Raw genomic sequence first — 19,258 nt, 5'->3', positions numbered from 1 at the left:
AATTTATACAATAGTTTATTTTATAAAAAATTATATGAAAAGGATTTGAGATAAATCTATCAAAATAATTTTTTAAAAAAATCAATAAATAGAAGGAAAATAAAATTGTAGAAGATATTGTTTAATAAAATTAATTATATATACACACATACACTATATTTTTAAAATTTTACTCCTGAAACTTAAATTCCGTATTTTTTTTATACAATGAAATTTTATGTGATTTAAATTTCATCTATCAAATTATATTTTATTATGCGATTTATTATGTGTATTTTTAATAAATTAATTAATTATATTGTATAAAACTAATTATTAATAAATTTAATTAATTAATTAATTTCATAGAGTTTAGAGATTTAAAATTTTAAACTTTGAAGCTTAAAATTTAGAAATAAATAATATAAGTAAAAAATAAAATTTAAAATTTAAATGTAAAATTAGGAAATTAAAACTTTAAAATTTTGAAGTTTAAAAAGCTTAAAATTTAGAAACAAATATTATAAGTAAAAATTAAAATTTAAAATTTAAATAAAAAATATAAAATTAGAAATTTAAAACTTTAAAATTTGGAAGTANTATCAAAATTTTATATTTTGATATAACAAATTTAAAACTATATATATATATAGGGAGAGAGAAGGGGGGTTTGGGGGAACACGTGTCACCATGTGGTCCCCCAAACCCTTCTTTAATATAGTTAGATAGATTTTGAAACTATATATTGAGTTTTTATCCATCATCATCCACGAGAGTAAAAGCAGGGCGGCGGCAAAATAAAATACCATTCTTTAGCAACTTAATATTTTAAAACTTTTACGTTTGAAATTTTTATGAATCTATATTTTGTAACAACTAAAATGTTAGGAACTGAGATATGGTGAGAAATGTTGGACATAAAATATGAAATACTGTGAATGTGGATTACACATTGAATGGAATGGTGACCGGTGGCTCACTCTGGTCGTTCGCATCGACGATGCGCCGATAAGAAGTTGTTGGACCTAATCCAACTCATGATCATTTTGTTCGTGTATAGCCATTTTTTTGTTGGTGCTGTTGGGTGCGAAGTGGGTGCCGTCGTATCATGCGAACACAAGTCCACCATTTCTCTCTCTGCGTGGACATTTGGACCATAGTTCTTTCTTTTTCAAAAGAAATTTCATACTAGTAGCACGTAAGAGGATGAAAAGAGTCAACGGGTAAAATTTTTGTTATTTTTCCTACATTTTTCTTCTTTTTTTTTTTTTCTTTTTTGTAATGGAGGANACTCTATCCATTAAAAGGTCGTGTTCAAGTCGAGTCCAAGCCAAGCATGGGTATAAAGTATCTGAACTCATATCCGAAATTTAATGTATAATTTTTTCTTTATATATTATTTATTTTTTATCAGGTCTTATTCGAACCCGAATAGGGTGGAGGGATGAAACTCTGCAAAACTCATCACCCATGACCTAAGTTCACAATTTATTATTCCCCAACAAATGGGAGAATAAAGTGTGTCATACTCCTACTTGCCCAAATATCTAATAAAGGAAATGCTCCTGATGAACCTACTAGCGTACACCGAATGTAAGATGGTATAGGTAACATATAGAGGCATATCTAAATGTCCGCCACCTTAAATATTTCTCCTCTTATGTCACGTGCTTTGTGATTTGTGGAAGCACAAATTATGTAATATAATCTCCACGCTATAATGTTTTGCCACCGAGATTATTAATGTAACGCAAAAAACCACTCCTAGTGCTGAGGCATTTTCCCATGCGTGGCCTCGTAGACTTTGCACTGGGTATCGTTTTCTCCTCGGTTAATATAACGCGTTGACGTAGTAAAACGGCTTTTTAAAATTTAGGTAATTAGGTTGCTCTTTTGTCCTCTTCTGGGGAGATATTATTATATATTTTGAAACTACATATTGAGTTTTTATCCATCTATGGTTTCATCATCCACGAGAGTAAAAACAGGGCGGTGGCAAAATAAAATACCATTCTTTAGCAACTTAATATTTTAAAACTTTTACGTTTGAAATTTTTATGAATCCATATTTTGGAATAACTAAAATGTTAGGAACTGAGATATGGTGAGAAATATTGGACATAAAATATGAAATACTGTGAATGTGGATTACACATTGAATGGAATGGTGATCGGTGGCTCACTCTGGTCGTACGCATCGACGATGCGCCGATAAGAAGTTGTTGGACCTAATCCAACTCATGATCATTTTGTTCGTGTATAGCCATTTTTTTGTTGGTGTTGTTGGGTGCGAGTGGGTGCCGTCGTATCATGCGAACGAGTCCACCATTTCTCTCTTTGCGTGGACTTTTGGACCATAGTTCTTTCTTTTTCAAAAGAAATTTCATACTAGTAGCACGTAAGAGGATGAAAAGAGTCAACGGGTAAAATTTTTGTTATTTTTCCTACATTTTTCTTCTTTTTTTTTTTTTCTTTTTTGTAATGGAGGATCTTGTAACACGCAAATCGATGCCACTTATGATATTTTGGAAAGGTAAAGTTGCAGCAAAATTTAACACATTGGTCACTTTTACTTTGGATAAAACAAACATACCTAGATGAGCGCCTTGGAATTTGGGCCATAAATGTGGAGAAACCCAAACAGAAGCCTTGTAGAGTCGATGAATGGGTTCTCGGCCTATTTTTGGCCCAACCAAATTAAGCCCGATCCGCATGTTTTTGGAATCGGCCTAGCCCTTGTCCACTGGACCGACGCAGTTCATCCTATACGTCTTTATAATTGACACCTTCTTTACTTTTTTTTTTAAAAAAAAAATTATATGATTTTTTTTCAAATAAATTTACCAAATTTATTGATAATTCTCTCGATATTAATAATTTTAATTATTTTTTGGTAAAAAAAATCTGAAACAATTAATAATTAATAGCTGATAGCTGATAGAGCTATAATATTTAACCAAATTATTACTACCAAGATGGCTTGGTTGTGGGAATCTCTTGCATCCTTTTATTTCAATTATTATGGCCAATCCAAAATTTTCCATACTACACACACACACACACACACACACACACACACACACATATATATTATATACTATATATATATATATATATATAATTATATATTTATATATACTAGTCCGGCTATGGTGCCTGTAAATAGTACCAAATATTTGTGCTTGTAAATTTTTTACGTTATTATGCCTTGATCAAATTTTCACCGTTAATTATACTATTCAACCAACCACCACTTAACCCTACGGGCCCACATTCATCTTAAACCGCACTTCCTTAACCAAGGGATACAACTTACAAGCACCAATGACTGGTACTTCTAAAAAGTATAGGAGCTCCAATTCTGTTATATATATATAGCTATTATTATTCACATATATACTTACCATATATATACATATATATACTACATACTATTACACTATATACCTATCTATATTCGAGTAGGCTACTTATGGTATCTGGAAGCATGGAGCTTCCGTGCTTCCAGCTTGTTTTTCGATGTTGCGATTTTCCGAAAATCTCGATCGGCTCCGTTTAAACTTTGATCTAGAGTATTTGGAGTACCTATGAAAGTAAATTTTATTATTTTTCGATATCAGCCGCTTGCCTATGTGAGTCGAATAGGCCCTCAAAATCAACAAATTCAAAGGCCCGTTAGTGAGGCCGTTTGCAAGTTTAACGGTGTAGAAATACTTTCAACATCACGTGAAATTTTTGATGAAAATCTTTATGCTATATAAAATCAAGATCAATATCTTTGATTTCTTAAATTTAAGTCATATTATTACATTTTGTAAGATTCTATTTTTTTGCCGTTGACTTTTGAGCCCCTTCGTTCACCAGGCCAGCACTGATATCCGTAAAATACATATAATTAACTTTCTAGGTACTCCAAATTACTCTAGATCACAATTTAACGGAGCCGATCGACCGATTTGAAAATGCAACATCAAAAAACGAGCTGGAAGGCAACGGAAGTGCTCCGTGCTTCCGATAGATGAGTACTGCTCTCACTCTATATACGTATAGCCTATATCTATATACTTAACTACGCAGTAGAGCTAGAATATCTTGTAAAAGTATCACCCAAGTGAATACTTGTGTGTTTTTAGGCCCTTGGATGAGAAGATTATGAGGTTGAGATGATGGTGGTAGGTGGGATAGTGGAAATAGTGTTTGATCCAGGATCTATTAGTAATCCAAAAAGTGATTCCAAATGGCTTAAAAACCACACAAGTATCACTTGGGTGATACTTGTAAAGTATATCAAGGCCCTAACTTCTGATATTATATATATATATATAAGGTTCCGATCATATCAAGTATATATGGTCATATCAGGTCCTGAATTTTGTACTTAATGTTTATGCCCAAAGTCCAAAACTAAATAAATTTCGACACACAAAATTATCACGCTGCTAATGAACGGTAGAATTATTCTCAATTTCGTGCTGAGCTCAAGCGACAACTCAATCTTGCTGTTCAATTTAGCACACAAGGCTTATCCGGCACATTAATGGGATAACTTGGACGCATGGCAAGGATTAAAAAAGTGTAGATGAAAAAGATGCTTAGAACAAAACTGGGAGAAGGCATAACGTACAGCTTAATCCAATAAGATACCCGTAAGAACTAATTAGAACACTACGTACATCCGAATTCGTTGATCCCCGGTTCTTGAACCAATTATGCAGTATGTCAGTTTGCGATAAGGATGATTTTTTCTTTATTTTTTTAATTCTAGCTAGTATCTTTTCTGCACTGTTTCCCATCAAGCTAATTTTTCAAGTCATGAATAGATCATGAATTCAAATCACAGTATCCATCATCTAACACTGTTGCCATTGTAAGATTTGCCAAAGCATACGTGAAAATTAGTGAGAGAATCAAATCATAGTGAGATTAATTTCTTAAGTGTACATCGGATCTCTTGTCAAAAGCGTGTCTATGAACTCTTCAGATGCATAAATCATAGAGTAAACAAGAAGGATTCTAAAGCCAAAAAGTATTCAAAGGCAAAAAGCAAAGCAAAAAAGAAACACACAGAATAGTAGTACAAAGCAGAGAACAGAGAACAAACAAACATTATATATCGCACCATCTCAAAACCTACTGATCATCAAAGTTGATTGGCCAGGGATCTCCTCCAGCCTGTAATTAACCACCACTTCTCATTCTAGCTCAAAAGTTCCATTAATTCCACTCTTTTTCTTTGTATAAAACCACGCTACCCCCATACACCTCCTCAAACAGTTACACTACCCAACACTCTCTACAACACCACCATGGCAGGTCCCCGCCGCGGCGGCAGAAGCACCGGGACCGCCCCGCGCAGGCGCCTGAGCCCCCTGCGCTGCATCGCCATCGCCCTCGCCGCCGTCATCGTGGTTGCGGGCCTTGCGGTCCTCATCTTCTGGCTCGCTGTCCGCCCCGCCCCGGTCGAGTACACCGTCGACGGCGCCAGCCTGCGCGGCTTCAACATCACGGCCCGCGGGGACGCCCTCAACGCGACGTTCGACCTGACCCTCCGCGCCGACAACCGCAGGAACCGGAAGGTGGCGCTGTACTACGACAGCTTCGAGGTGGCGGTGTGGTACGGCGAGCAGATGCTGGCGTTTACGGAGGCGGCGCCGTTCTTCCAGCCGCGAAGGAACGTGACGAGGATCGAGGCGGCGCCAGCAGCGCGGGAGGCGCCGCTGCTCCCCGACGTCGCGAGGAACATTAAGCACGACCGGTCGGCCGGGGAGCTGCCCGTCGAGGTGAGGGTCCGGGCCAGGATCCGGTTCAAGGTAGGAGTGGTGAAGACCCGGCACTACATGCTCAGAGTGTACTGCCCCCAAGTCATTGTAAAGCTCTCGTCGCCTACGTCGTTTGATCGAGTGTATTGTGATGTTGATATCTGAGTGTGTTTTTGAGGTTAATTAATTAGATTGGTGTGTTGTTTGACGAGGTTGGAGATGTTAAGTAATTGATGATTGGAGTGCAGTAACTATGTTTTGTTTTTTTATTATTTTTGGATTCGTAATAAAATCACATTCAAGCAGTAAGCTAAATTGATTCAAAAGTTCACCTACTATACAACCAACAGCATCAAACGCTTTGTACTACTAAATTTTTCGTTATTAAATTTAATTTTTTGACTATTTATATTTGTTAAATTATAATATTTAATCAACCACCTACTCAGCCTAAAAAATTATTATTATCCTAATCGTATATTTCTTCATCACAAAGGGACGAAACCTAATAGCACAAAAGGCTTAGTGCTATTATTAGTATAATAACCTAATTCATTATTTCTAACCTTTTAATATTTGGATAATATAGTATACTTCCATCAGCATTCCAGTGATTATTTCAATTTGGTGTAGTTAGCTTCTATGTTAATCATCACTGGGTCAAGATTCTTTGCTTTCTTTTCGTTGGGCCCACTCGAAACAGGCCCAGATCGCCTACTCGCAGAGAAGTTCATTTCTAGTTACTCTTCCCTTTTTTTTTATTTTAATCACGAATTATTCTCATTAATTTAATTTAAGTTGTATTATAATTAGTAATTTAATTACTGATTTATTATTAATTATTGAAGAAATTCTGTTTAACTGAAAACGGGAATAGCTTTTATTTTATTTTATTTGTTTGTTTTTCCGTGCCTGAGAATCAATCTTTGAAAAAATATTGGAGGAGCCGCCCCTAACATTTTCTAGTAGAAACAAGAATAAATGTTTACGTCTGCATGGTAGAATTATTGAATTTATTCTTGAAATTAATCAATAGTCAATATTCATCGTAAGATCAAGCATCTTTCAATAGTTACTTGTAAAATCAAATGTGTTGTGATTCCGAGAAAAAAAAGAAAGTAAATAAAAACTAGTTATGTAAGCGATAACAATGTTTCTTTTATTTAGTGGGAGCTACTAAGAAAATGTCAATACCAATAGGTGTCAAAACTTACCTTAATGTGATATTGTCGAATCATCTAATTCCGGAGGAAAACTAATTTTTTATTAGTGTTTGTTTTGCACTGCTGGAGTTTCTAAGAAGTACCATTTTTTTTTTTTTTTTCCTTTTTTGCTTAAATTTTCTCCAATAAATTTTGTATGCGTTCGAATCAGCCAAATATGCAAAATTGAAGTTTTTAAGCTTACAATTTATAGTTATATTTAAGGTTTTTTTCATAATAAAAGCTCCAAAAACTAAAAGAGTGAGGAAGTCATATACACGAGCGTTGTCAAAATTTGTAGTTAGTGAAACACACACTTCATTACCATTGCAAGTTTAATTTGAGATGATCATATGCTTCTACTGCGCAGTGGGATTGTTCTTTGCCTCGCTCGTTCCTCTGTGATCATTTGTATCTGTTCCATGGCCATTGTCACCTCCTCCTCCCTTACAACATCTCTCTCTTCCTCTTCACCACCACCACCGCCACCGCCACCACCACCGCCACCATTCGTACTTCCTCCGGTAGCGGCCATCTCGCTGACCGATATGCTGCAACACCGACAAAGCGGGCACGAGTCGTTCAGCGCGAGCCACCGGTCGATGCACTGCGGGTGGAACACGTGCGCGCACGTCGGGATCACCTTCACCTCCTCCCCCTCCTCAAACTTCGTCAAGCACACGACGCAGTCTTCGGGGGGATTACCGGTCTCCGTCGCTCTCACGCCCTTGATGCTACCGTACGGCATCGAGGGCAGCGGCGTCGAGGCCGCGGTCGGGAAGAAGCGGCCGTGGGGGTGGTGCTGCAGCTGCTGCATAAGGCGGTGGCCGTGGAGTGCGGCGGCAGTCCGGTGACCGCTGCTGCCGCGGCGGCAATAGCCCCAAAGAAGGACGAAGCAGAGAAAGGCGAAGAAAAAGACGATGACGGTGTAGAACCCCGACGACAGGTTCAACTGCAGCACAGAGCTTGGTGCAACAAGAGAGGGGGCCATGGCGGCCACACTAGATAAGCTTCTACTTCTGCTGTAGCAACAACGCATTTTTTTTTTCCTTGAATTTATTGCAGTATAATAATATAAAATGTTAGAGATCTTCTATTTATAAATGAAATTGTGGATAATTTGGATGCAGATTATTCGTGTGAAGCCAAAATGGGATAGTGATCGTAAATTTAATAGAGAGATTTAATTTCCCAGTTGCCTGTTTTCTGTGGTGTGCCTTCTCTGTGTGCAATGGCCGCGGAATTGAAGAGAGGTGTGATAGGAACGACTTTGGCTGGGTCGGGCGAAGTCGAGTGGAAGGTCCTTCTTTGACTTTTATTAGGATTCTGTCAAAAGATATTTCATCGGTACCCTCTCATGTAATTTATCTTGAGAAAGTGCTAACTATGCATCCAAAATCTGGATGTATTTATAACATTCCTCTGTCTAAAAATTTAAGTTTGCTTTTTCAAATTTTTAGTTTTTTTTTTTTTTTTTGAGAGATAGGTAGCACGCTACCCGCTTCGTTTATTTCATTTAGAAATAAACTTAGCTGGAATGTGAATCAACTAGGATTCGAATTTGAGACCTCGGGTACCAACCACCCAGCCCTTTGCCATTTGCGTTAGGGACAGTCGGTAAATTTTTAGTAGTAAAGAAAAAAATTAATCAGACTAGTGTAGAAAATTAATTTTTAGATAGGAAAATGTAAGATTTACCATTATATTTTAGGTATATAAGTAGCATGGCTCGTTTATTTTTTACGAATGCAAATTTTTACAGTATGTACATCAGATTGATTTCTTTTCTTTTTAAGAAAGATATCAAGTTATTCATTTTGTTTATTTTTTTAGAAATGAAGTTAATGAGCAATATAAAATGACTAGCCTTCAAATTTGAGATTCCGAATATGAACTGCTAAATCTATAGGTAATTGTGCTAGGTATCAGTAAGATTAAGTACGTGCCAAAGAAATCCTGTGCTCTAAACTAGAGAAAATTGGCAACTTTGTCAAAATAAAAAAAAGGTACTTGATGCAAAAACTATAGCAGGATTTTTGCTGCAACAATATAACAATATTGATAGATAGATAGATAGATAGAGTTAAAAAAAGACATATTATTAAGCTTATCCAATCCGTCTCGTACTCTCGTCTTTTTTGAATGTTTCACGACATGTGCCGTAGCCAATACAAAATTTTCTCACCTGTAGTTGTAACCTTACGTAAGTATATTATTATTATAAATAATAATAATAATAATAATAATAATAATAATAATAATACTTGGTTAGTGGGTAACTCTTATCATCAATTTCCATAAAAAGAAAAAGAAGAAGTTATTAATCATAAGTTACTTTTGTTCAACTATATTTTTTTTTCTTTGCAGGGTCCCGTTGCCTCACCTTTGTAGTCTAGTTCATATTATCAATGAATGAAGCGTGTTGCCTTTCTCTAAAAAAAAAAAAACTATGTTTTTTTTTTGTTCTTGTTAAAAAAATTTTGGGCACACACGTTACACACACGTGCTCGTCGCGTTGCTACGCTTGGGCCCAAACCCAAATTAAACCCAATATAATGCGAGCAAACTATGATGAAAAAGTGGGCCTATCCCATATAAAATAAACATGGGCTCAGTCGGTGTTTCCTCGATCGAACTGTTCATATAAAGCTGGGCCCATTCTCAACCCCACTGTAAACAGCTTCTTCAATCGTCTCCTTTTCGTTCTTTTATTTCTAGGTTTCGTTCGAGAGAAGGTTTTCGCGACGCAAAATTGGCTACTCGAGGTGCGAATTCCTCCTTTTAGATCTCTCAACAGGCCCCAAGTTTTCGATTTTGCGAATTTTACTAGTCCTATTGGATCGTGTATCTATTGCTCGATTTTGTGGTTTTTGGTTGGTCTTTTCATGTTATTGGTTATTTTGCGAATTGATCTAGGTTTTATTTTTTATTTTTTGGTTGATTATATGTATCGTGGGAATGGGCGTTCGTTTGATTTAGGAGATGGGCGAGATTTTGGGATTTCTTTGATGTATTTTTGCTATTGTTGATGTTCCGTGAGGCCCAAATCGGGCGTGATCTTATGCAATTAGAGCTGAAATTCGTAATCCGCGTGTAGCAATTTGTTATGTTTCCAAGCAGAGTAAATTTTGGTTTGGTAAATAATCTTAGATTCGTGGATGAAATCTTAAGATGAGTGATTCACACTATTTTGCTATTGTTGATGTTTAGTGAGGCCCAAATTGGGCGTGATCTTTAGCAATTAGAGCTGAAATTCGTAATCTTCGTGTAGCAACTTGTTATGTTTCCAAGCAGAGTAAATTTTGGTTTGGTAGATATGAGCATAATAATTTTTGAGTAGTGGATGAAATCTTAAGACGAGTAACTCGTGTGAATCTAGCAATGTTTTTTTTTTTCCCCTTTTTTCCCTTGCAGCTCACGATTTTGTCGAAGTAGATTGAAGAGAATTTATTTGGTTGGGTTGTTCACTATTTTGTCTGAAGCTTGTGATCTTGCGTGCCATTATTGTTATCACATCCTTGTAACTTATTGATTACAAGTGCGATCAATTCGGCAAATATAGCGCAGATCTTGTGGAGCATGTTATGTAAAATTATCTGAAGTCATAAGCCTATCACCTTGTGCACATATATTGATAGTAAAATAAATTCATGACCTGATAGGAGATCCTTGTCCTTGCCTATCTAAATCTAAAATTATTACGCTCCAATAGAAAATTTCTTGGATTTTATATTAGGAATAATACAGAACAAAAGAGTGGTCTTTCTGAACAACTGGCCAGATGCCCTGACTAGGTCTGTATTTGTTCCTTGGAGACTGATTTAGTACATTTTGCTAATAAGTTCATTGCAATTTGTAAATCGTACCAAACTAGTTTTTCATTTCACTTCTTGTGCCCTAATTCTGGTAAAATAGCCTTTACCTCTAAAAAGTTTACAAATGTTCAGCTTATCTCTTGGTTGGAAAATTTTGTATATGTAACTTTTGATACTTTGTTACTGTTAAGTGACCTCAGCAATCTTATATCTTACTTTCAATCGCTGTCTGTCAGTCTAGCAATACTTTTCTCCAAATGTGCACTAGCTAGTGAGGAATATATCATATATGTGTTATTTACATTGTGTCAGATGGCAAGTTACGCTTCAAGAGGTGGACCTTCTAATGGCTCTGTCTACGTATGTAAACTACCTGCTGGAACTGATGAGAATATGCTTGCCGAGTATTTTGGCACTATAGGGTTGCTAAAGGTATGGGGTCTCACCAGGTATCGTTTTAAAACCATCTCAGAAGTTCTTCAAATCTCTTAAACATGATTATTTCTGTTGAACTATCCAACATGCTTATCACACTGCTTGGCTGTTTGTATGTTTGAATCACTGCAGAAGGATAAAAAGACTGGCAGGCCAAAAATTTGGTTGTACAGGGATAAAGTGACCGACGAACCAAAGGGTGATGCAACGGTTACATATGAGGATCCGCATGCTGCTTTGGCTGCAGTAGAATGGTTTCACAACAAGGATTTTCACGGGAGCACCATTGAAGTATACATAGCTGAGTCAAAGACCAAAGATTCAGTTAGTGACTCAGTTAGTGCTGCAAATCCAAGTATGGCAGATGATTTTGGCGGATATGATGAAATGGACAACGGCACAGGCCGAGGTAGAGGACGAGGTGACCCCTCCGGGAAAGCATGGCAGCAAGATGGTGATTGGTTATGCCCAAATACAAGGTCTGTGGCGATTGGTGAGCGACTTTTCTTGCACTGCAAATTTCATACTACTAGTCCAGTCTCTTTTTCGCGAATATATTTTCTTTTCTCATGCCTTTTCTTTGTAGCAGCTGCTCCAATGTGAATTTTGCATTCCGTGGTGTGTGCAACCGTTGTGGAACAGCTCGCCCTGCGGGTGCTGGTGGCATGGGTGGTGGCGGTGGTGGTGCTGGTCGAGGAAGGGGCCGCGGCGGTAGTGATGCAGGTGGAAGGAGCCGCCCTGTTGGTGGTCCTACAGGTCTTTTCGGTCCAAATGATTGGTCCTGCCCAATGTAAGAAATATCCCACCTGGTTAAAACTCCCCATACAAAATTTCCTTTTTTTTCTTTTTAAGTATCATCTTAAGGGCTCAAAAATCCAAGCGAATCTCCCAAGCTTTTAAAGGGCAAGTGCCCTCTAACTTGTTATATGTAGCTTCCTTTTGTGGTTAATATCTTTATTTGGAACTGTTGACGTAGAAGCGTGCTATTATTGACTTTATGGACTTAACTTTTGCATTTATGGAGTATAAGGGCATGTTTGGTTCATGATTGGAGTAGGAATGAGAAATGAAATTGGATTGCTTTGAAATGGGAAATGGAATAACGAATCATCCAAAAATGTTTGGTTCATTATTGGAATGGAAATCGGAATGAAAATTTAAAATTTTTGAGAGAGGGTTTTGATTAAGAGAGAGAAAAGTGATGAAGGGAGAGGAGGTAGGTATTGATAAAAGAGGATTTTGAATAGTTACTTTGGAATGAGCCAATTCAGAATTGAAAGCCGGATTGGATCATAAATGGATTTAGCCATTCCCATTCCGGAGTGGAATGGGAATCGGAATCTGATTCCTAAAAAACAAACGGCAACTATCGAAATCAATGCATTCTATTCCGATTCCATAGTCTAAAATAGGTGAACCAAACATACCCTAAGGGCTTGTTTGGTTCAAGGGTGGAATTGGAATGGATAATGGAATGGGAATGAATTGGAATGGTAATTGGAATGACCCACTCCCCCAAGACGTTTGGTTTATTTGTGGATTGGGAATTGGAATGAGTTATTCACATTTCATTGTTTGGTTCGTATAAACTAAAAAAATTATAGGATATTATAATACTAATTTTACTCTCAAATATAAATTTATATTATTTAAAATTTATGAAAAATATAATACTATTCTCTAATAAGTTTTCCAAAAAAAAAACTTTTATTGATGTGGGTTAGGAATAGGATTTTGAGAGAGGATAGGTTTTTTTTTTTTTTTTGATGAGAAAGGGATGAAGAGAAGGAGGGTGAGATGGTCACATGGACTTCGAGAACTTAGTGGGCTTCCGGAATGAAATCTCAATCCGGGCTAGAAGACCGGAATCAAGTTGAAGGCTAATGGGCCATTTCCATTCCAGTCCGGAATAGGAATTCCAAACCGATTCATGCGAACCAAACAAAATTAACCGGATTTGATCAAACCGATTCCCATTCCATACCCAAAATGGATGAACCAAACAAGCCCTAAATGCAGTGACGGTTAATTCTCGGAGATTGTTATGGAATAACATAGAGAAAGTTTTCTTCTTCTTTTTTTTTTTGAATTCTTGAAAGTTTGTTTACCTATTCTGCAGAAATATATGTTAGAGTGCTTACATTCGTAATATGTATCTCCTCCCTATTCTGTCTCTCTTTTTTGGCATGTTATTGATACTATGCAATAAGAAATATTTTTCCGTGTGACAAATGAACGTAATATGACATTTGATATTTTATTTTTTGGTTACGAAATGAGCATTTCAGGTGTGGCAATATTAATTGGGCCAAGCGGACTAAGTGCAACATCTGTAACACCAATAAGCCAGGTCACAATGAGGGTGGTGTGAGGTAAGAAAGCTTTTCACTACTGTGCTCGCAGCACAGTTATCGACAGTTTATCTTTTCATTTCAAATTTGAAGCTGTAGCATTATTGGTTACCAAGTAATTAATAGTTTTGCTGTTCGGTTCTTGGGAATTGAATTTTTCATTGTTAATTTCTCAGAGGAGGCCGTGCTGGTGGTTACAAAGAACTCGATGAAGAAGAAATAGAAGAAACAAGAAGGCGCCGAAAAGAAGCTGAAGAGGTTAGGGCTGAGTTTCTTTAATTTGCATGCCTATGACATTCTTTTTTTGTTTTTTACCCCTCCTGCAAACAACTTTTTTTTCTTTGCGTTAAGGACGATGGAGAGATATATGATGAGTTTGGTAACCTCAAAAAGAAATTCCGTGCCAAAGCACAGCAATCTGAAGCTGGACAGGCGGTCCCAGGTTCAGGTCGTGCTGGATGGGAGGTTGAAGAATTAGGTATGTTTTGCTCTCTCCTAAGATTGTTTATATTTTTTCCTTTATTTCCTGTAGCTGCAGCGTTAATAATATTCATATTCATCTGTGAAAATTACTTGTGGAGTTCTTATTGTGTTTGATTACCATTTACTTTTGGCATTGAATAATGGGTTTTGTAAGAGAGCAATGTCTTGATTCTTGAATGGCTGTTGCAGATGTGACTGGAAGAGATGGCAGAGAGAGAAGCAGAGACCGGGGAAGAGATTATGAAGACAGGGAGAGCAGCAGGAACAGGGAAAGGGATGGTCATGAGAGGGAGAGGCGAAGGAGCCGTAGCAGAGACAGGGAGAGGGATCGCGATAGGGAAAGGGGGAGAGACAGAGAAAGAGACCGTGATTATGACAGAGGCCGCGAGTATGGAAGAGAGCGTGACTACTACAGAGCTCGGTAGTAGCAGCCAATTCTCGGCTTTTGTTTCTGGTAAATTTTGGATGTGAAGTAGAGTTGGAAAGTACTTGCCTTCTTTCTCTGCATCCTTTCCCCTTGCTATGGTCGATGTGCTTGTAACTTCTTTTCTTCTTTGATCATCCTTGTTGCCAAGTTGCTCGACTTTATCTTCTAATGCTGGTTGACTTCTATTGTTCGCTCTTCGTGTTCTGGACAATTCTATGTTACAAATTAAGTTACTTATATTAGAAGACTTGAATGATGAAATCTGGTGGAGAGTGGTTTGTTCCGCCCGAATAGTCGTGGTATCTTGTTGGTGGTGGTCAAAATTGTGTTGCTGCACTACATTTGAATGGTTGTAAGTTATAAGGTAACTAGTTCTATTATATCTCCCGTAAACTAGGCACTGCTAGCCTCATTGTGCAAGGGCTTTACTCCGTTCAGTTGTACAGAGTTTCATTATTTGCTTCATGCAAAGCCGCGAGTTTCGGTATCTGCAATCTGTTATATCATTTGATTGCATCATGCCTAATCCATTTTTTCTGTGCTCAGCTGATTCAGGTTTTTTGGTTGAATTTTGGATATATAACTAACATTTTGCTTCTCAATAATTAATGAAGCATCGGATTAAACATATATATATTTTTGATGATAAAGTACAGTAAAAATATTTTTCTATTAATCATGGACGAGTGAATTTTAGGAGGATAATCTTATTGGTGGGTATATCACGTGAATAATATAATGGGTGTATTTTAGATTTCTTTTCTGACTTATGGGCTCAAAGGGAAATAAAGTTTAGCGTATTATATTTGTACTGCATCATTTGTACTACATTATTAAAAACAAATAGTTCATTTGAAAGTAAAAATATAATAAAAATATTTTTTTATAATCATAATAGAATAAATAAATTAAAAAAATATTTTGATTGATTAGAAATGCCTCGTGATTAATATAACTGATATATTCTAATATAAATAAAATACATTCTCTCTCAGACACACATACATCATTTGCCATCTTACAAAAGAGGGAGATATCCGTCCACCCCCATTCCTCATAGGTTAAGATTCCTATACCCCATCTGGTTGAATCTAATCTCTCTCTCCCTCTCCAACTTTCATGGAGTCCTCTTGCCTCCGTCTCCATCTCCAGCCCCACCACCTCCTCTCCCCCACCACCACCACCACCACCATCGCCCTCCGCCTCAACTACCTCCACCCTTCTCCTTCCACCCCTTCCCTCCTCCGCCTCTCCTCCTCCTCCTCCTCCTCCCGCAACCCGAGTCAGCACCTCCTCCTCCTCCCACTTCGCTGCTCTCCCGATTCCCGAGTAGAAGTCTCCTCCGACTCCGACCTGGCCCCGATCCCTCCGTCGCAGCGCACCTTGACGGCGCTGGACATGGCGAGCCTGTGGGTGGGGATGGTGGTGGGCGTGCCCTCCTACTACCTGGCCGGGAGCCTCGTCGACCTCGGCATGTCGTGGTGGCAGGGCGTCGCCACCGTCGTCGCCGCCAACCTGATCGTCCTCGTCCCCCTCGTCCTCACCGCCGTCCCCGGCGCGGCCCTCGGCGTCCCCTTCCCCGTCCTCGCCCGCGCCGCCTTCGGCCTCCGCGGCGCCCACGTCCCCGCCCTCCTCCGCGCCCTCGTCGGCTGCGGCTGGTTCGGCATCGAGTCCTGGATCGGCGGCCGCGCCGTCTTCCTCCTCCTCCCGCCCTCCCTCAAGTCCTCCCCGGCCGCCCTCGCCCCCGTCTCCTGGCTGGGCACCTCCCCTCTCCAGTTCTCCTGCTTCCTCCTCTTCTGGCTCGCGCAGCTCGCCGTCGTCCTGCGGGGCATGCGCGGCATCCGGGAGCTCGAGAAGTACATCCCGCCCCGCCTCACCCGCTCCCAGTTCTGGGCCGTCTTCTTCCCCTCGCTCACCGCCAACGTCAGCTTCTGGGCCACCGTCGCGCTCAACATACCCGACTTCTCCCGGTTCGCGCGCAGCCAGGCCGACCAGATCGTCGGCCAGGCCGGCCTCCCCGTGTTCATGGGCCTCTTCACCTTCGCCGGCCTCGCAATCACGTCCTCCACGGAGGTCATCTTCGGCCGCGTCATCTCCGATCCCATCCAGCTCCTCGGCCGGATCGGCGGCGGCCTCCCGACCACGCTCGTCGCCATCTTCGGCATCAGCCTCGCCACCATCACCACCAACATCGCCGCCAACGTGGTCGCGCCCGCCAACGCCCTCGTGAATCTCAGCCCCCGCAGGTTCACGTTCGCCAGGGGAGCGCTCGTTACTGCGCTGCTGGGGATCGCGTTCCAGCCCTGGCGGCTGCTGAGCTCCAGCGAGAGCTTCGTCTACACGTGGCTGCTCGGCTACTCCGCACTCATGGGGCCGATCGGGGGGATAATCCTCGCCGACTACTACCTCGTCAAGCGCATGGATTTGGACGTCGCCGCCTTGTACTCGCAGAATCCTCGCGGGCCCTATTACTACTGGAACGGATTCAATGCTGCTGCATTGGCGGCTCTCGTCGCCGGGATTTTGCCGATAGTCCCGGGGTTTCTGTGCAATGTGGGAATTTTGTCGAACACGCGGCACGCATTTGTTGTGGCCTACAACAACGCATGGTTTGTGAGCTTCTTCGTCTCCGGTGTGGCCTATTGGCTTCTTTCCTTACGAAGAGGGAGAGGGAGTGGGGATAAGCATCAATCAGCATGACGACTAGTGGCGGGAGCTCTGATGGAATTATGAAAAACTCTTTTTATCCGTTGGTGTCCCGAGTTGGGGGTGAATATTCTGGCGCCTTCAGCATGCATTTGCATGCGTATATTTAGGTATCGTTTGGTTCGGGGATAAGAAAAAAGTGGCTATTCCAGGAATAGGTATAAATTGAGGTATAAACGAGGATTAGATTAATTTTACGTTTGGATAAAAATTGGGTTATTCCTGGAATAAAAAAAATAACGTTTGGTTAGGTAAGATGGAATAAGAGAGATAATGGATTTTGTAAATAAAAAATAATGATATTATTCACTTATTATATTTGAATTTGAATTTTTAAATTTTTAAATTTATCTTTCTAAATTTAAAATTTTAACTTTGAAATTTAAAATCTCAAATTTTAAATTCAAAATTTTAAATTTTAAATTTCAAACTTTAAATTTAAGATCATATTTAAATTTAAAAAAATATAAAATATCAAATTTTAAATTTCAAAAATTTAAAATATCAAAATTTAAATTTAAAATTTATAATTTATAATTTAAATTTTAAACTTTAATTTTGAGATTATAAATTATAAATTTTAAAAATTTAAATTTTTAATTTTTAAAATTTTAAAATAAGAATAGTGGTGGGAACAATTAATAAAAATAATTTATTATAATAAATTTATAAATTTTTTAAAAATTCTACTTAAATTTAAATTTAATAAAAAGAATTTATTATAATATTTAAATATAATTTATTATAAATTTTATTATAATATTTAAATATAAATAATATGTATTAATATAGTACAATTAATAATTTTATAATAAAAATAATATATTATAATATATAACATATTATATTTATATAATTTAGTTTAATTCAATTTATAAGTTTAATTAAGTTTGAAATTAAGCATTGGAATAGCACTATTCCACCAAAATGGTGGAATAGCAAATCCCTTGCTATTCCGGGATAACCGAGAATAGCAAAATTTGACCGGAATAAAATATCCCGGCCAAATTTCACCCCGTTTGGTGGAATAGCGGGGATAACTTTCGTTATCCCCGCTTATCCCGCGATCCAAACGGGGCCTTAATATTTAATATTTGTACACATTGCAAGATTTTACAGATTTGATTATTTTTACGTAAAATACAAACTACATTTGTATTGTAGACGGCCGCTACGTGTTTTCTGATCTTTATGTTTCAAGTTTCACTGGTCTTGCAGAGCTTTCATATGATCTCGTCCGTGCAATTGTGTTGAAGGTGTTAAGACTATTTTTGAGCCCTTGTTATACGATCAATTCTTAATTAACACTTCTATCTCACCTGTGCATTGTGTTGAAGGTGTTAAGGCTACTCTTGAGCCGTTGCTATAAGATCAATTCTTTAATCAACACCTTCATCTCACATTCTCACGCAGGTTGCAAAATAAAGCATACCTTACACCTTCAGTAAAGGATGTAAAATTAACATTACACCAAAAAATAAACCAACATATTGGTACATATAATGCATTAGTATCTGCTCTGTCGCGAGAATATAAAAAAATTGTTACTAGTTGTATAAATAGATTTTCTGTGCATTGACCTAACTATCCAATCACACACATGATGAAGCGATTAGGTCAATCAAAGGATCGGCCAGCGAAAGCACCTCCCAAAAGATGCTATACCCTGCTTAGCTCTAGCTGGATTTGAGAATAATAAATGAGCACATGAATTACAATATTTGTCAAACAACACGCCAACCTAACCTCCGGGGTGTAAGATATAGAGCATTAGCGATTCCTGGTTTTGATAAATTTGCCTCTTGAGGCCTTCTTCTCCATCTTCTCCCTTTTTTTGCGGCTCTTCTCATCCTCTACGGCCCCCTGTAATACATTGAACACTGTTGATAAGTTTTATGTTCTTATGGGATCAAGATATGGTAATATGAGCACTTCAGTATCTGTACCTCTGAGCCGCCAAGAAATGTTCCTTTTAAAAGACCGGAAACCTTGTACGCACCAAATGCCGGTATCTGAAAGAGAGTAGAGTGTATTAGAGAAATCGAAATATAATAATTCAGCATGTGATATGCTTTATCACTGCTCTAGTGGTATCATTCAA

General features: G+C 38.4%; 5 protein-coding genes across 6 annotated transcripts in view; 3 read left to right on the top strand and 2 right to left on the bottom strand.

Moving 5' to 3' along the window:
* Nucleotides 5,050–6,069, top strand: LOC109708047 (uncharacterized protein At1g08160-like). The gene has a single exon (XM_020229623.1). It carries the CDS (start codon nucleotides 5,286–5,288, stop codon nucleotides 5,901–5,903), a length of 618 nt encoding a protein of 205 aa, XP_020085212.1. The 5' UTR covers nucleotides 5,050–5,285; the 3' UTR covers nucleotides 5,904–6,069.
* On the bottom strand, nucleotides 7,127–8,194 carry LOC109708158 (E3 ubiquitin-protein ligase ATL6-like). The gene has a single exon (XM_020229782.1). The coding sequence runs from the start codon at nucleotides 7,977–7,979 to the stop codon at nucleotides 7,290–7,292; it is 690 nt and encodes a 229-aa protein (XP_020085371.1). The 5' UTR covers nucleotides 7,980–8,194; the 3' UTR covers nucleotides 7,127–7,289.
* Nucleotides 9,590–14,755, top strand: LOC109708299 (transcription initiation factor TFIID subunit 15-like). 2 transcript variants are annotated; one of them, XM_020229983.1, is made up of 8 exons: nucleotides 9,590–9,705; nucleotides 11,068–11,187; nucleotides 11,323–11,669; nucleotides 11,780–11,980; nucleotides 13,479–13,562; nucleotides 13,718–13,799; nucleotides 13,893–14,019; nucleotides 14,214–14,755. In XM_020229983.1, the coding sequence occupies exons 2-8, from the start codon at nucleotides 11,068–11,070 to the stop codon at nucleotides 14,447–14,449; spliced, it is 1,197 nt and encodes a 398-aa protein (XP_020085572.1). In that variant the 5' UTR covers nucleotides 9,590–9,705; the 3' UTR covers nucleotides 14,450–14,755. The 2 variants fall into 2 exon arrangements, with proteins under 2 accessions (XP_020085572.1, XP_020085573.1); XM_020229984.1 differs by lacking the exon at nucleotides 9,590–9,705 and having other exon boundaries at nucleotides 11,068–11,204.
* On the top strand, nucleotides 15,473–17,333 carry LOC109708174 (purine-uracil permease NCS1-like). The gene has a single exon (XM_020229804.1). It carries the CDS (start codon nucleotides 15,571–15,573, stop codon nucleotides 17,149–17,151), a length of 1,581 nt encoding a protein of 526 aa, XP_020085393.1. The 5' UTR covers nucleotides 15,473–15,570; the 3' UTR covers nucleotides 17,152–17,333.
* Nucleotides 18,598–19,258, bottom strand: part of LOC109708175 (transmembrane protein 208 homolog) — a 2,931-nt gene continuing 2,270 nt past the window's right edge. The window contains exons 4-5 of the mRNA XM_020229805.1: nucleotides 19,104–19,169; nucleotides 18,598–19,020 (exon numbers count right to left, since the gene is read on the bottom strand). Coding sequence (XP_020085394.1) covers nucleotides 18,928–19,020; nucleotides 19,104–19,169 — 159 coding nt within the window. The 3' untranslated portion in view covers nucleotides 18,598–18,927. The remainder of the gene's footprint in view (nucleotides 19,021–19,103; nucleotides 19,170–19,258) is intronic.

This window comes from Ananas comosus, linkage group 3, assembly GCF_001540865.1.
Source record: "Ananas comosus cultivar F153 linkage group 3, ASM154086v1, whole genome shotgun sequence".
Classification (NCBI taxonomy): domain Eukaryota; kingdom Viridiplantae; phylum Streptophyta; class Magnoliopsida; order Poales; family Bromeliaceae; genus Ananas; species Ananas comosus.
The sequence above is the reverse complement of the archived record's forward strand: the minus strand, read 5'-3'. Positions and strand labels throughout refer to the sequence as shown.

What these genes read in the sequence shown, in the direction of transcription:
- LOC109708158 (XM_020229782.1), bottom strand. Translation starts at nt 7,979, where the DNA reads ATGCGTTGTTGCTACAGCAGAAGTAGAAGCTTATCTAGTGTGGCCGCC.
- LOC109708047 (XM_020229623.1), top strand. Translation starts at nt 5,286, where the DNA reads ATGGCAGGTCCCCGCCGCGGCGGCAGAAGCACCGGGACCGCCCCGCGC.
- LOC109708174 (XM_020229804.1), top strand. Translation starts at nt 15,571, where the DNA reads ATGGAGTCCTCTTGCCTCCGTCTCCATCTCCAGCCCCACCACCTCCTC.
- LOC109708299 (XM_020229983.1), top strand. Translation starts at nt 11,068, where the DNA reads ATGGCAAGTTACGCTTCAAGAGGTGGACCTTCTAATGGCTCTGTCTAC. An exon ending in CACAATGAGGGTGGTGTGAG is followed by an intron (nt 13,563 to 13,717) that starts GTAAGAAAGCTT and finishes TTAATTTCTCAG; the next exon opens with AGGAGGCCGTGCTGGTGGTT. An exon ending in ATGGGAGGTTGAAGAATTAG is followed by an intron (nt 14,020 to 14,213) that starts GTATGTTTTGCT and finishes TGGCTGTTGCAG; the next exon opens with ATGTGACTGGAAGAGATGGC.